Source organism: Pteronotus mesoamericanus, unplaced genomic scaffold (assembly GCF_021234165.1).
Source record: "Pteronotus mesoamericanus isolate MK-2021 breed Mesoamerican mustached bat unplaced genomic scaffold, CSHL_Meso_final contig_164, whole genome shotgun sequence".
NCBI classification, from domain to species: domain Eukaryota; kingdom Metazoa; phylum Chordata; class Mammalia; order Chiroptera; family Mormoopidae; genus Pteronotus; species Pteronotus mesoamericanus.
The window spans coordinates 945,085-961,982 of NW_026555065.1; the positions used below are offsets into that span (position 1 = coordinate 945,085).

At 50.1% G+C, this 16,898-nt stretch overlaps 1 protein-coding gene across 2 annotated transcripts in view; it reads left to right on the forward strand.

The window, feature by feature from the left end:
- The window catches only part of ANP32A (acidic nuclear phosphoprotein 32 family member A), a 36,732-nt gene extending 20,451 nt beyond the window's left edge, over positions 1–16,281 (forward strand). The window contains exons 2-7 of one of the 2 annotated variants that reach the window (XM_054565225.1): positions 8,883–9,032; positions 9,286–9,408; positions 12,029–12,227; positions 13,493–13,590; positions 15,783–15,846; positions 16,094–16,279. In XM_054565225.1, the coding sequence (XP_054421200.1) occupies positions 8,883–9,032; positions 9,286–9,408; positions 12,029–12,227; positions 13,493–13,590; positions 15,783–15,846; positions 16,094–16,155 (696 nt within the window). In that variant the 3' untranslated portion in view covers positions 16,156–16,279. Of the gene's footprint in view, positions 1–8,882; positions 9,033–9,285; positions 9,409–12,028; positions 12,228–13,492; positions 13,591–15,782; positions 15,847–16,093 lie in introns of both variants that reach the window. The other variant, XM_054565224.1, reaches the window with a different exon arrangement.
- Positions 16,282–16,898: the final 617 nt, after the last annotated feature.

Sequence of the window (16,898 nt, forward strand, 5' to 3'; positions counted from 1 at the left end):
ATCTGATTTTAAGAGCCAACAGCAATGGTATCAGTCAGCAGGGACAGAGGCCCAGGAAGCCATTAAGAAAAAAATTTTTTTTTGACTTGCCCAAAAGTGGAATTAGTGGGACACTTTGCTTCCAAAAGTGCCCACCCCCACTCATCCCCTCCTCTAGCTTGAGTGACCTATGTTTACTGAAAGCTAGCCCCTGTGGGCAGGGCGCCAGGTGGACACGGGGACCTCAGGCCTTAGCGAGGCTGCGTTTGGAGGAGGGACAGCAGGAGTAAAGACTGCCCGATGTCCTGTGGCCGAGCAGCAGCTCTCAGGGCCGTGGTGGACAGGGACGGTTTCCGTGGGCGGGATGTAGGATGGGTAGAATTCCAGTTGTCTGTGGACAGGTCTAAATGAGATGATACCTGGGGAAGCACTTTGTAAACTGTCAAATGAGGAAGAAATGCCAGGTGGTGTCTCTGTGTTTGCTGCAGGTCAGGGAGCCTGGCAGAGGGGTGAGGTGGGGACAGACTGCCATTGGAGGGGGCACAGGTGTTGGTCAAGGAACACTGATGGTTGGCGGGCTAGAAACCCTCCTGGATTTGCATTTGATCCCTGTGGCCATTAAAGGCTTTGGGACAGGGAGTGATGAGACATGACGCAGCGTGATCAAAGCAGCATTTTAGGAAGACTGACCAGGATTTCTCCCATCCCCACTCGTCAGGCCTTCCTCTTCAGTCCCCTCATGGCCTTTCTGTTGCATGGGGCCAGTGCTGTGACTCTTTAATGAGGTCATTGTGGATGGTGTGGGGGGTTTTATTTTGTTTTAGTTTTCATGAACCACAAGCTGTTGAGCGGGGAATGGCACCCCGCCAGCTGAGGTGCCTGCTCCCTGCTGCCTTGTGAGACGGCCGACACCCCACGGGAGGAGGCTGCGCTCCACGTTTGGAGCGCCTGAGGCCTCTGGGGGCTGTTTTTGTGTTCCAAGCGTGTTTTAAGAGACTACATGATTGATTTTTGCATTTTGGTAATTATTGGGTTAATTGCCCAGTGTCCTGGATCTCCTTTCTGGATCCCTTAGTGATAGATCCTGGGCTTCTTTAGCCCATGAAATTTCCCATCTCCTTTTGGGGAATAGTGACTGAGATTGGGTAGGGGTAGGACTAAAAGTGTGCGCACTACAGAATTTTGGAACCAGAAGGAAACACATCTCTGTACTCAGACTCCGTTGTTCAGTAGTGTGGGTTAGAGGACTGGCAGAAGCCCAGAGAGTGGGCCTGACTTCCCTCAGGGCACACGGCAAGGTAGTGGCAAAGTGGGTGCCAGAGCCCAGGTCTGACCACCTGGAGAGTATCCTTTGCACCGTGCCTCCCTGCTTCTGTCCCCCTTTCCTTCTGGTCACCATTCACATGCCACCTGCTGGGACCAGTGTTGTCTTCACTGGACTGTGCTTCCAACTACGGCTTCTTCAGACCTCCCAGCACGTGCTGAAGGTAGAAAGGGGCATCCATTTAGATGGTCATGTCATTCACCAGTTCCAAAAGCCTCATCTCTCCCCCAGCCCCCGCCCACCCCCCAAACTGCTCCCCACTTCCTGACTCCCAAACAGCCTTCTGGGCTTATTTTCTCCTGCTCGAAGAATACTTTCCTTCTCATGCTCTCAAATCAGGCAGTGCTAGGGCAGGGCTGGGCAATCAGGGAATGCGTCCTGCGGGATGTGGAACTGGCGAGTCCTTGTTGAAGTGAAGTAGATTGGCTGTGGACGGGAGGATTGAAGTTTAAGGGGAGGAAAGCAAAGGTGTAACATGAGGGAAGGCGCCAGGCTAAAGTTCACAAGCTGGACAGACCTTTTGGACAGGCCCAAAGCACAGGTGCCACACTCACCTGGGCCAGTCCTGGGGTGGTTACTGCCCTGAGTTTTCTTCTGTCTAGAGGAAGCGTCTGCAGTGGAACCAGCTCCTCTGTCTCCGTGAGCCAGGCACCAAGTCCTCCCCCTACACCCATCAGAGGAGGTAGGAAGCTGGTTCCAGGTGGCAGGGGAGGCCAGTCACAGGGTTTATGTTAATGCAAACCCTCCCCCAGCCGGCTTGCAGCCTATTAGCCTGGCCAGCGACAGCTTAATTACCACTGGTGCAGCGCGCTTGCGTTCCATGGTTCTCTAAAATAATAAGGATGGCGTCACCGACTTCCCGTGGCCATGTGCTCCCACCCGTGCCTCCAGAGCTCTATTGTAGGCAACAAATAAAATCCAGACGCTAAGATGCTTTTTTTTTCCCCTTGGAGTTTTGTTTTGTTTTGTTTTGTTTTGAAGTAATGTGTGTCCTTGCCCCTTAAGATTTTAAAAGATCTTTAAGAGGTGTGGACACCCGAGTCTTAGCTATCATTATGGCTGCAGAGTAGCCTCCTGTTAGCAGAAGCTGAAAGCTACATGGATGACTCCAGGGTCTTCCACTGGGGACAGCGGTCTCTGATGAGAGCCGTGGTACAGTGTTCATGGTATGGCGGAAGAATCGCCTAGCCCAGGGTTCCTGGGCTCTAGGCCAGCTCTGAACCTTGTTTCTTACTCTGGAAAAAGAGAGCTAAATTAGACCAGCCTTTTGCAAACTATGGGCCATGTTTAAAAAATTTTTAACGTAATAGAAAAGAGTGATTTTTAACAGGGCAAGTTTTGTTTCATTGCGTATATCTACACGCACAAAAAAACGTGTATGCTGAGTCAAGATATAAACACACTTTTTACTGTGGGTTGTGGTCAGAAAGCCACTGACTTAGATGATCCCAGAGGCCTTTGTAGCTTTCGAAATGTCTGACTTTTCTCCCAGAGCCTGACTTTTCCACATAAAACCCCACTGATTTTCGCAGGTTTCGTCACACTGTGACTGAAGCAAAACTAGATTTTATGGTTAAAATGACAAAATCGCAAGCATTTATTACTCTAATCGAACACCTTTGGGAAGAAGCCCATTTCCCCTCTGCTTTGGTGTCTCAAACAGTCTGGCCTTCTAGCTAGAAATCTGCAACAGGGGATGGCCCATTTAAAAGCTGACCTATTTAAAACCCACGAGCACCAAAAAAACACGGGGTCAATTCGATTTGTCTTCTTTTCTGTGCAAGGCTGGAACCTGAAAACTAAGTTGGTCAGGGACTGACAAGGTTGAAACCAAAGCTACAAATATTTATTGAATTCTTACTTGGTGAAAAAAGAAAATCAAGGGTTGAGGTTAGTGGGAAAAAAGAATCAAAACAAGGTGTGGATGTAAAATCAAGAGGGGTGTGTTCTGGGCACACCATCTTAATTCTCCAAAATATTAAAAGGCCTTGCTATATTTCGTGAGGATGCCTTGCAAACAAGCAGCCGAGGTGACTGTGATCGATCTCCGGGCCTGCCTTTGTTCCCCTTTTTGTACTTCGACAGGGGACACAGCAGTGAAGATGACTCTGGATCAAGGGGAAAGAAATGGCTTTTTCCAAAGTTGGGGATGCTCTAACTACATTATGTCATTTCATCCAACCCGCAGTGATAGGCACTCTTGTCACTGGAGGAAGCCCAGGAGAGGTGAGATGAGCTAGTAAGTGGAGAATGGATTTGAGCCAGGTTTGCCTCGACTCCAGGGCCTGCCTTCTGTCCACCTGTCCCCCTTGCCTCAGGAAGCGCTGGGAAGTAAAGAGCGGGTCTCAGTCGAGCTTCTCTCTCTGGCTCTGGCCTTTAGAGGGCTCTGTTTTAGGCCCAAGCTGTCCTCGTAAATCAGGGCCAACTTCACAGGCACGGTACCTGCGCAGTCACACAGGGCCCCGTGCTTAGAAGGACCCTGCTCTGGGGTTGAAGGCACTGTCACTGTCTTAGAATTCTTAATAATTTTTGAGCAAGGGGTCTCACATTTTCATTTTGTGCTGGACCTTGCAAATGATAGAGCCAGTCCTGGCTTTGATACAGTGAGTCCCCTTTCTTGGTCTTTTTGGGTCCCTTAGTATGTCCATCTTCTCTGAGATGAAGGCATTTGAAAAAATGCAGTTTCTGCCTCAGGCCTACTGCCTGGCACACTGCACTAGAGTTGTTTACCAGCCTTCTTGTCTTCCTCCGGTTGGCCACCACACCTCCTGCTCGCTGTCACCTTCACGTCCTCTCCGCATTTGCCCAGGTGAACAGTGTCCCAGGAGCGCCCTTTCTGGAGAAAGGGATTTCTTATGGGCAGAGCACTGGGTCGGGTCAGGAGGAGCGTGCATGGTTGGCCTGCCTCCCAAGGGCTTATGCTTGTCTCAGGGATACAAGACATATAGAAAAACACTGCTGCTGTTTATAAAAGGCAGGGTTCATTCAGCTTGCTTGGACCAGTTACACTGTAAATATAACGATGATTTGACTCATTCTCTATGTTCCATACCTATTATTGAGCCTGGCACCATAGGACATTTGTTCAGTGGTTGCTCTAGTGTCCACTCCCCTCTAGGCTGATTATGGAGGACAGTTCCTGACCTCTAGGAGGATCGGGTGCTTAATACACGATTAAATGATTCATGCCGCAGCTGCCCTTGGTGCCCTGGGATGCTCAGCTGGGTCGGGGAAGGCCTCCTGCGGGGGAGGGGACCCTAGTGCAAGGATTGAGAGGCCCGGGGGCAGTGAGATTGGAGGAAGTGGGGGGAGGTCGAGAGTGGAACGCCTCTTAGATCAGTTCAGGAACTTGAAGTCCCCCTCCCCCAGGAAGCAGGAAGCCAGGAATGTTTTCTAGGCTGGAGTTTGCATTTTATAGGTTGAACAGATACCATCCCCTTTCTGTAGAGGCAGAACCTAAGATCTTGGGTAGAGAGTCAGGGTTCACTCAGCCAGCCAGCCGGGTCCTTGGCCTCCTGTTGAGGCCTATTCCCAGTAGACCAATGTGCCCACTGTCACAGAGGCCCCTTTTGGAAGCAGAGCAGGCTTGGAGTGACTGACTTGACTGAGACCAGGGCTGCAGTGTTGGGTACACAGAGGAATGGTCAAATTGGAACTACCTGTAAAGACACGATTTCATAGTTTAGAAACAGCCAATGGGTTGTTCCTCAGAGTAATGATGTGTTTGTGTTGATCAGGCTGCTACAAGTTTTTCAGGAAATACTGGAGCCGGGTAGTCTGACTTCTAGGGAACTCTTCTCTGCCCCACTCATATCTCTTTGGGGCCAGTAGGGATGTTCAGGCTCCTCTGGGGTGTTGGCACGAGGCTTGAAGCATAGCATCTTGTGTCGGTTTGTTGTTGGGGCGTTTGAAGAACTCCTGATAGAAGCAGTATCATCCCAGCTGTTGGGCGGGGGAGAGAGAGAGAGAGAAACCACATTCAGATATTTTTAAATGGCCAGTGGAATTGGGAGTGAGTCTAAACCCAAAGTACAAATTTTTAGGTTAATTTTAACTTTGCACTTAGCTCACACCCAGGATTTGGCAGGGGAAAATGGGCATTACATTTCTTTTCTTTCCTTTTCTCCTCTCTTCTCTTCTCTCCTTTTCTTTTGTAGAACACTCCCTGAATGTCAAAGGGATGCTTTCTTCACAGGAAGGGTTTTAGAGCATGGTCACCTAGCAGAGGTGGGAGGAAGCAGGTTGGAATTGCAACAGTTCAGAGTGATTTAAGGAAACTGGGGCGAGTAGGGTTTGAAGCACAGTCGCCTGTCTCTGTTAGGAGCCTGTCCCCGTTAGGGACCTCTAACATTGGAGGCAGGGGTGGGCGGGATGACTTCAGCTTTGGGGCTCCTGTTTTTGTTTTCTCCTGTTCGGTCCATTTCAGACACTTCACCCCACAAAAAAGCAGTAAATTTCACCCAGTGCGGTTTGGGCTTTTTGATGATATATCAACCTGGGGCCTAAGCCTGGACCTTGCCCCTCCTCTTTGATCTCACCCCGGACAGGGCTGAAACCCCTGCCAGGGAGGAAATGCAGAAACCCTGGGGATCCCAGAGGCCCCGCAGATGACACCATAGGCTTCCCTTCCCAGTGACTGGAAGCAGCCCCTTGCTTCTTGGGAAGATCTCCAGATCTGTTCTCCCTGACTTCAGCCTCATTTGCTCTAGGGCTGGGTTGGGTTTTGTGCTTTGGTTACTGAGGAAGTGTAACCAGGGCGGGGGCTGCTGGGAGAGGCCCCTGTCCGGCTGGTGGGGCTACCGGGGAGCAGGTGGCTGCCAGGGCAGCTTGTCCAATTGACTTGGGGGTCTGGGAGAGTCTCTTCCCTACTTTTGGGAATGTCAGAGAAACCATCAGGAGCCAACACGGACCACCTCAGTCCAGCAGACACCCTCCTACGACCGCTTCTGGCACTTTAGGATAGGTAGGCGGTTCTGGTGTGGCTGTAAAATGGCAGAATGCCCCATGGAGACATTGTGAGGATTGACTGAGCCATTGTGGGGGAAGCACGGTAGAGTGTACCTGCTGAGGGCTCAGGAAAGAGCCCAAGATTATTATTAATAGGACAGTAGTAGTAGTTACTTGCATATTGGTCCTGAGAGGAACGGCCACCTGTTTGGGTGTGGTGCTGGAACTGGAACCCTCGTCTGTAGGATTCCCAGCAGCATTGTGCTGCTCCGGAAAAGAGGTCGACTTCCAGAAGGAATCCCCTTGGCTCTCCAGCACCGCCTCCCCGCATCTCTGGGGCCTTCTCATTGACTAATGGCCATAAGAGAAGGAACCCTTGACCCTGTTAGAAAAACCACATGTCTGAAATCTTTGAGGGTATCCAGATTATTGGAATCCCTTCTCATATATGTCTTTCTTTGATGGAGCTTAAAGAACTCCCAGGGCCTTCCAAGGAAGCAGTAACTAAGAGAAAAACAGTGGGCCCTGTGACTCCAGTGTTCACTGCAGGCTGAAGGAGGGCCCTCCCTGCCCCTGTACAGTTGACCTCCCTCTGCCTGCTCTGCTCCCCTGAGGCCTGGCTTCCTGACTCTACACTGATTTCCTGCCCTAGGGCAGGATTTATTCCCAGGCATTCTTGCCACTGACCTTGAGGAGGTGACTTGACCTGGACACCTGGCCTTTCCAGGGGACTGAGAGAGTGGGAGGGGACAGGGAGAGCCCAAGGAAAGGTTGGCCTTGGTGCCAGTGCCAAGGCCCAGAGCTTCCTAGCTGTTGGAGACTAATGTCGTGCCTGGCTTTTGCCCCTCCTTGCAAGTTGCCACTGTCCTGTGCTGGGCTGCGGGCCACTGCGTGCCAGATGTGCCCTGCACTCCCCTGGTCTGCCCACTGGCAAGGGTTGACAGAGGAGGGCCACCGCAGGCCTGCTTGGGTTTTGTTCTGTTCCCCCAAGTTGGCACTTAACCCAGAGATGCCCCCGGTGGGAGGGGCACCTGGAGGTCCATGGCAAGACGGTCATTCTGGGCCCTGCAGGAGAAAACTAAGCAAGGAGGCCTGCTGCGGGGAAGGGTCGGGGGCAGCCCTGGACTGGGACAGGTTAGAAGGACCGTCCGCTTATCCCTGAGAAGAAAAGGCTCTGAGGGGTAGGAACGACCCTTCAAACAATGTGGGACTGCTGCTGAGGAGGACTTGGACTGTGCGACCTGCGGGTAGCAGTCCGGGGGATCAGCATACCCCATATCCAGGCAACAGCAGTGCATACTACCCAGGGGCTGCGGGGAGCAGGCAGGGGGTGCTGTGTCAAGCGCCAGGTATGGCCAAGAGGGATCATCTTTAAGGCGCCTGCCAGACTGCTCAGGGACAGGAGTGGGTGACTCTGGGTATCTGCCTGCAGGGCCTGGCCTCCCTGGTTGACTCCCTGGGTCAGTTTAGGCCTGAGACACAATTATACTTCCTGAGTTCATCTGCACAGAAGCCTGGCATCTGACCTTCAGCCAAATCTACCGTTTAAAACCCTAATGAGAGGGTAGCTTTTTATCAGCTCTTTCTTTTTCATTAGAAATAAAGGAGTTGGAGCCCAAAAGAGAAGAACCTGAGAACTCTAATAGGATGAAACTGCCTCTAGATGGCCGGGCAGGGGACAGAGCCACAGAGGGGCCTCCAAAGACCAACTTTTGGACTTTGTTGACCTCAGCATTTTACAATGAGTCCGTCCTGTTTTGTGGATTTCCATTCTCTCCTGCATCTGCTCAGGACCCTGGAAGGGCTAAGCCGAGAGCCTTGACATTTGATGTGGTAGCTTGAATGTGTTTCTTCACACTTACATTAATTAAAACTAAATAAAATTTAAAGTTCAGTTCTTTGGTCTCACCAGCCACAATGTAGGTGCTTAGTGGGGATACATGGCTTGTGGCTCCCCTCTTGGACAGTGCAGAGGTTTCTGTCGTCGCAGGAAATTGTATGGGACAGCACTGGTCTAGCGAAGAGAGAGTTGGAGGAGCCCTGGTTGGCTCTCCCTACCCTGGAATAGGCCAAGCATTGACGGTGGTGACAAATTGCAGGCCAGGCAGGTAGGTTCTGACTGGTGTCAAGAGCGGGATGAGAGCAAGCTAGGGGGTAGACCAGCAGAAAGAAGGTCGCAGACGTGGAGGCGAAGGGGGCACAGGGGCTGAGGATGGGAGGTGGGAGCTGGCTTCGGGCAGGGTCAGTCTGAGGCCCTGATGGGCGTGGGGTGAGGCTCAGAGGTCCCCTACAACATTAGAGCTAGAATCTGGAGGCTGTAGTATTTCAGGTAGGGTTGGAATGAGACCGCCAACGTTGTGATAGGGGCTGAGCTCATTGAGTTTATGTCCTGCAACCCAGCCACTCCTATCTGGAGAAGCCCCTGGTTCTGCAGCTCTGCTAACCTCAACCTGACCCCCCAGGCAGAAAGACCAGGGTGGTTGTGTGCAGCGCAGTGCTCCAGAAGTGCTGTTTTCCGTGTACGATGGACTGCTTCCTGGGTTTGACTGACTGTCCTCAGAGGAGGCCTGATACCCTTCCCATGCCTCAGCCCAATTCCTTGCCTCCGTTCACACAGTCCTTCCCTTTCCAGGTGAAAGAGCTTGTCCTGGACAACTGTCGGTCTAATGAAGGCAAAATCGAAGGCCTCACAGATGAATTTGAAGAACTGGAGTTCTTAAGTACAATCAACGTAGGCCTCACCTCAGTCGCAAATTTACCAAAGTTAAACAAACTTAAGAAGGTAAATAGAATATAGGGCGCACGCTCAAGCAGGGAGGTGGGGTGGGGAGGAGGAAGGGTCATCCCCTGATTTAGGGAGTGGGTTTAGGGAGCGTGATTGAAGGTGAAACCAGATGCCTGCGGGACACGCCCAAAGGTTCCAAGACCTAAGATTTCCTGAGATTTTCCCTTCCTTGTGGTCTACCGGGAGGCTTTGAGTCTGGAGCCCTCATTTTAAGAGCTGTTTCTGCTTTTTCTTTCTCTGCCTTGTTTAGCTTGAACTAAGCGATAACAGAATCTCAGGGGGCCTGGAAGTATTGGCAGAAAAGTGTCCGAACCTCACGCATCTAAATTTAAGTGGCAACAAAATTAAAGACCTCAGCACAATAGAGCCACTGGTGAGTCATTTGGGTCCTCCCCTCTCTCCACAGGGCGGGAGGTGGGAGGGATTGATATCGGGGAATACTACTTTTGAGTTTTTATAACCTTTTTTTCCTACTTACTTTTTTTACTTCATTTAACTATTACTGTGTACTGTGAGAGAGAGTTGGAGCAACTATTTCTCCTTCATCTGTAGAGAAACCGAGGCCCAGAGAAACTAAGTAGGTTGGCCAAGGTCACACAGTCAAGGTGAAGAGGGGTAGGACCCTGGTCTAATTGCTGGCCTACTGCTTTTCCTCGTGCAGTGTCTGCTTTGGAAACTGGAGCGGTCATTTCTTCAGGCCCCTTGTCCCTCTTTGGGGAGGGAGGATCCATGCATCCAGGAATTAGGCTGACCCTGGAGGTGGCCAGCCGGTTTTCCCCTGGGCCACTCGCCTGAGGCTGGTGCCTCTGAAGGGTGGGAGATGTGCTGGCCCCGGCACAGGCCCCCCGGGCTGACAGAGAGCTGTGTGCTCTGAGACCCTGGTGGAGGCCATGCCCTGCTGTCCTCTTGAGGCGAATACACCCCACACTTCACGATTTACTAGGCAGAAGTGGGAAGTTGTGGTCAGAACAACAATCTCTACACAAACAGAATCTGAATGAATGTATTCTCTTGATTTTTAAGGAGGTCACCTGTAAGACTTGTTACTGATTCAGTAATAGATCTGTTTAAAAGACTGAAGTACTACCACACGAAACAAACACACTTATTACAAATATCCACCTAAGAATCACTTCATAAGTCATACATCTTAGAATCAGGGAAAGGCCCTGAGGATCTTTTTGCCAAGTTGGCTATGGTTCCCTTTTCTGAGTGTACAGGGTGGATGTTGGGAGCATTCCTCAGTTCGGGTTTGTAGGGATCTTGCCCAGAAAGCACTCTTTGCCCTTCATGGATGCTCAAGGGGGGTCTAATGGATGGGCCAGGTGACAGAACAGGAAGCCGGCGTTCCGTTTTCAAGCTCAGACTTTGCCCATCTGTGGCATGGGATCAACCACTGGAATATGCTTCCCACAGAACTTCTTTTCAAGTCTTTCACTGATGTTCTAGGGGAAATCAGAACTATTTTGATATACCTGGAAGTCTTTTTTTAAAAAAATATTATATATGTATTTTTTAAGATTTTATTTATTTGTAAAGAGAGGAGAAGGGAGGGAGAAAGAGAAGGAAACATCAATGTGTGGTTGCCTCTCGTACTCCCCCTACCAGGGACCTGGCCTGCAACCCAGGCATGTGCCCTGACTGGGAATTGAACCAGCGACACTTTGGTTCACAGGCTGGCACTCAGTCCACTCAGCCACACCAGCCAGGGCTCTGAAAGTCTTAATTTCATAATTTCATTACAAAAGAAAGTCTCTGAAGGTCTATATATGTGCATGGGAAGTTAAGAGACTGAATATATAAAACACTGAATCGGTCACTGTTAGAGACCAGATATAGACAGACAGACACACACACACACACATCCCATGCTCCTCCTGCCCATACCACACATGTTTTCGTAGCTTCTCTTCCCTAGTTATCAGTGTGACTGATGTGTTATGCTCACCCTCAGAAGGTGGGAAACTGCGCTGGCTGGAGGTGCTGGGCTCCTCCATCCAGACCACAGCCCAGATTCCCTTCCTGCCCTGGATACTGCTGAGAATGACCAGGTCTCTATCATGTCCCCTTGAGAGAGCAACCTAGTTCCTGGCATTGACCCTGAAGGGCAGTAGCTTTAGTCACCAGTTAGACCTGGCTCCATTGGAACAGGGACTTGGCCTGGGACAGGGTGTTCTTGTACCTGTGCCTTGAAGACATGTCAGGTGGGAAGTCCAGGTGCAGCTCTGCTTCTTGCTGGCTGTGTGACCCTTTTACTGTCTGGACTTCAGCTTCCTCAGACACCAAACAGGAATAATATAGGCTAGAACCCTCTAAGGTAAAGCTCTAACAAAGCAAATGTGTCAAGTACCATGGACAATCTGGAGCCTCCATTGGTTTTTCTCGTCCTTTTGATAGGCAGTACTGCAGAGAGTAGAGGCAGGTCTGAAGCTGGGCTGCCTGATTAAACTCCAGTTCTCTGCCCTCTACTTCCTCATCTGTAAAATGAATGAATAATTATTTCTATTTTATTTTATTGGGGTTCTGAGTACAAAATGAGCTAATCTACAAAGCAATGTTGACTCCTATGATTGTAATTAGTATTCGCAGCAGGAGTTAGGTTGTTGGTGTATGTCACCTCTGGCCCCTTAGCCACAGGGGCAGCACCAGGGGAACCCCACCTTAATTTCAGACTGGTCGCTGTGAAGGCAAAAGCTGTAATTGCAGAGTAAAAGTATTGGCATCAAGTGAGATCTTAAAGCTAAAGTCTGGCCCTTCATTTTCCAGGTGAAGTAACTGAGGCCAATCAGCCAGGGGTGATATGCCTGGGTGGACATTGTGGCTAAGCCAGGACCAAATCAGAGCTACTTTACCACCTGTGGCCTTGCTCATCACACTGTCTCACTTCGTCCCTACCTGTTTCCCGGGGTCCTTTCTGCCCTCCCACCCCATCCCCTTCTCCTCTCTGACCTCCCACAAATCACTCACTGTTGACTTTATTTTTCTGCTTGCAGAAGAAGTTAGAAAACCTCAAGAGCTTAGACCTTTTCAATTGTGAGGTAACCAACCTGAACGACTACCGAGAAAACGTGTTCAAGCTCCTCCCACAACTTACATATCTCGATGGCTACGACCGGGACGACAAGGAGGCCCCTGACTCAGATGCCGAGGGCTATGTAGAGGGCCTGGACGACGACGAGGAGGATGAGGATGGTGGGTGGCGGAGGGGAAGGCTGGGCCAGGCCTGGGGTTCTCCTTGCTTTGCAGAGGGGGTGGCCTGGGTGTTGGGAGGCCCCCACTGGCTGCTGAAGATGATGCCTATCAATCTCTTTCCAAAGCTGTGGAGGGGAGTGTTTACTGGTGTCCCCTAATCTGTGTAATTGGTTTACTCCCCTAAAACTGCATGAACCCCAGAGAAGCATCCTGAGACTCTGTGTAGTGCTGTAATTCCTTAAAAACCATATAGCTGAGCTTCACTTTCTTTTTTTCTTTTTTTTTTCCCCTTTCCAAAATCCCACTGGGAAGGTCATTATACAACGTCTCTCCAGTGTGACCCTAGACTTGCACACTGTCCCAGGGAGGGGGTGAGCAGGTAGAGGAAGGTGGGGTATGGTCTGAGGGTCCCCTTTCTGCATGTAGGTGTCCAGTCAAGAGGGCTGGAGGGGTTGTGGGGCCCCCTGGTGGCTGAAGCCCACAAGGGCCACAGTTCAGGGCTTAGGGGGTGTGGACTCTGGAAGTAGACCCCTGGAAGTGGAGGCTGCAGGTAGCACGCTGGGCTCCCTAGCAGTGTGGTGAGCAGCTATGGTTGCAGGAAGGAAAATAAAAGGGCACCTCCTCTTTCTTTCCCACATCACCAGCACAGTGTGGCTTTTCTGCAGGTCTTCATGGCCAAAGTAAAGTTGAGGATGGAGACACTTGCCCAATTAACGCAGACACAAGATTTTGTTTTTCCTTGTTAAATGGGAGTAATTTGAAAGGAGTTCAGGCCCCTTGTTTGCCTTAGTGATACAACATAAAGGGCCCAGGACAGGAGTCCTAAGACCAGGTTTCTAGGCCCAGACTAATTTGATGTGTGACCTTGAACAAGTCACCTCTTCCTCTGCCTCAGACATCTACCTTTTTAAGCAAGGAGTTTGGCTAGATGCTCTTTCTAAATGAATTGACTTCTCAGCTTTCCCGGGCCCTGCAACTTGTTTTTCTGATGTGGCAATTTCTCTGTGGTTTCAACCTCCATAAAAGATCTTTCGTTTTTGTGAAGCTTGGGGAGGACAGCTTATCACTCTGACCATTTTAGGGTGTTTATCTTTCAGATCACTTTAGGATGTGTTCAGTCACCTTAGGGCATCCAGGTTTGGGGCCTGGGTGGGGTTGTGAGGGTTATGGGCCCCCCACTGAGGACCACACCACTGCTGCTGGGCTGTGCTAAGGAAGAGCCAGCTCACCACCAGTTCTGTTCTTTCCCCATTTGTGCTGTACAGAGGAAGAGTATGATGAGGATGCTCAGGCAGTGGAAGATGAGGAGGATGAGGAAGAAGAAGAGGAAGGTGAAGAAGAGGATGTGAGTGGAGAGGAAGAGGTAAGTGGCCAGGCTGTGGGGGTGCCATTTCCCTGAGTCCCTCTTGCTGCTTCTGAGTCAGTCCCTCTGAATGTCTCAGTGACCAGCCCTCGGCAGCCCGGGAGCCCTCGTTGGGGAAATGGGTCTGTTTCAGGGCCTTTTATTGGGCTGGTTTGGGAGAGGCCAGCCTTGCAGCGAGCACTGTGAGGTTGGATTAGGAGGGGGTAAGAGGAGATTCTGGAGGCAGGTAAAGGGGTGCTCTTGCCTGCTGGGTTAAGGCTGGCCCTCGTTCCTATGCGGATATCAGTTTTTACTGCATCCATGTCCCATTGCTACCCTTTGCATTCGTGTGTTAACTTGCTGAGCACTTACAGTGTACTAGGGAAAATCAAAGACTGACTTGAACTGACGTGCAGTAGAAGACACTTCTGGATCTCAGATCAGAGTGACATGGGTCTCGCGTGCACAGTGGAAGCAGTGCCGTTTTCCTAACACATTGGTTTGGTCCTAGTTTATTTTTTCAAAAAGGTCTGTGACATGTCTGTGAGTAGTAATACAGCACAGAGATTTTGCTGTGTGTCTCTCGACAAATTCCTTGACCTTTCTGAGGCTGTTTCTTCATTTCTGAAATAAACATCTGGATTGTGAATAGAGATGAACTCTCTGGATTGTCAAGAGGATAATTTATAAGTGAAATGCTTAAGGACAGTGTCTGACTAAAAAGGGTGTTTGACCACTTACTCTTTTAGGCATTCACACCCTTCTGTCTCCAATATGCTGGCTCGAAGTGCGGGGTTTTGTGTTTGGGTGTTCTGAGTCTCTACATAGAGTCATTTCCCATGATTTGTTCAGAATTCTACATCAGCTCTTGCTGATTACAAAAGTTATACCTGGAGAGATGTAAGTGACAACAGCCTGGACAGGGCATTGGCTTCTCTCCCTTTTCTGTCTCTCGATTGAGCGCACAGACACCTGCCTTCCACGCAGACCTGCTTGGGCAGGATCTCCCAGCCAGCCCAACCCAGGCTTGGGAGAGGCAGGCAGGTCCAAGTGAAGAGGAGAGCTGGTGAGATAGGCATAGTTCCTGCCTGGCTTGCAGTGGGGTTTCTCTTCTCCCAAGTGTAGGCTGCTAGGCTCACCTCTAACGCCTTAGGAAAACGGTCCCCCCAGGACAGGGCAGTAAGTCGTTTTGTCTGATAGATTTTTTTCATCTTGTTCTTCCTGTCACAGGAGCTGCAGCATGCAGGGTTTGGCGGGGTGGGGGGGTGGGGGCGGCGGAGGGGGGTGCTGGGGGCGATAATCTCATTGACCATCTGCAGATTTCCAGCTTCCATTAAAGGAGAGCTTACACTTTCCCTCTCTCCTCTCTCTCTCTCTCTCTCTCTCTCTCTTCCCTCTCTCCTCTCTCTCTCTCTCACACACACACACACACACAGTCTCAGCAAACATACTGATTCAGAAACTCTTTCGTGACATTATAAAAGGGTATATCCCTTGACAAAAAAGAAGTCTATCACCAATTTCTTTTTAAACAAGAGGCTGCCTAATGCTTTAGGAGTGGTGTTGCACATACAGATTTAACTAGCATCTAAAATGAGAAGCATAAAGCAAGGGCTCTGTGTTGAGAATGAAGTCACATCTTGCTGGATCTTAAGGAGCTGGGATGATGTCCTCAGGGGTCCTTGAAATTATCTTCCCCTCCAAGTGGTCCACGTTTGCAAGAGGGTACAGGGTGGGTAGGGTGAGGTTGGACTTGCCCACAAAATCTGGGTTTGCTGAAATTGGGGTCTTAACCATGAAGCCAAAACTAGATTAAGGACAGATGAAAGGATGGCCTAGTTTACATGACAGAGAAGCGGTCTAGCTACTTGTTCTCCTAAGAGAGCGGCAGATTAGAAAGCTGCCTGAGCTGTAGGGACTTCCGGTCAGGAGTTCTTAACCTGGGGGTAGAATCCACAGCCCGCCCCCCACATTGTTTGCACATCTTACATGTAATAGAAGTATTTCCTTGGGGAGTATAAACTTTCTACAGAATCTTAAAAAGATCCTTCATGCAAAAGAATGTCTACTTCAGATTCATCCTGAGAGAGTAGGTCCTGGTGGGGACTCTTGAGAGGCTGTCTTTTCTGAGGTCTGTGTAGGGAAAGCAGCCTCCGCAGCAGGGTCGTGGCCCGGGGGCACCCCTAATGCCTGGTGTGCATCTTCTCTCCTAGGAGGATGAAGAAGGTTATAACGACGGGGAAGTAGACGATGAGGAAGATGAAGAAGATCTTGGTGGTATGACAGCCTTTTTACTCTTGGCTGGTAGCAGCTGGCCCCTTCAGTTGACAGTAGATTGTATAGGCCTTGAGGCCCTGGCATTGGGCATAACATGCCCATCTGAGGCCGCAGGTGCCTGCCTGGTTTTGCAGATGTCCTGCCTCAGTTTGCCAGGACAGCAGAGCTTCCTAGATGTATGGTCCCCTGTTTTCCAGTGGGTGGAGGACCAGTGTTTAACCTAAATCCCTTTTCCTTATTCTTCCAGAAGAAGAAAGGGGTCAGAAGCGAAAACGAGAACCTGAAGATGAGGGAGAAGATGATGACTAAGTGGATAACCTATTTTGAAAAATTCCTATTGTGATTTGACTGTTTTTACCCGTACCCCCCCCCCAAATCCCGCCCCCCGAAACTTATTTTTTTCTGATTGTAACGTTGCTGTGGGAACGAGAGGGGAAAAGTGTACTGGGGGTTGTGGGGAGAGGGTGGGCGGGAGGGGGTGGAATAAAATACTATTTTTACTGCCACTCTTTATTTTTTTCCCCTACTTTTTTTTTGTGTCTGTTTTTGTCCCTGTAATTGCAATAGCTGAGTACACACCAAGTGAGCATTTGTTCCTTACTCTCAGAGGATGGTTTGGAGGTCTCTTACATTTCCTGGTATTTCCTGAGTCTCTTGAGTTGGTTGGAAGGCCATGGCTGGCCTCAGTTTGGTTTCTCAAAGCCCAGGAGGGGCTGAGCACCAGCCACATCTTACCTCTTGTTCTGGTTCACGTGATTTCTGCATTTCTTGGGCCTGCTAGAGGCATCCAACGCCCTGGTTTTAAATAGCAACCTAAAGGCGTATTTTGGCACTGGTTGGGGGACAGTCCCCGTCTCTCATTCCCTTTCCCTCTTCACAGATGGTGGTGGGCTTCGTTCTATGAAGAAGACTCTGATGTCACTCTTACGAGCTATGAGCCAGAGAGCTGAAAACAGCAGGATTATGAGTTACGAGTAAAATCGATTTGGTGATTATAATTAAAAGAGAAGAAGCAAACCCTTAAACGTCAACCTCTTTAAAAGATTTTTTAA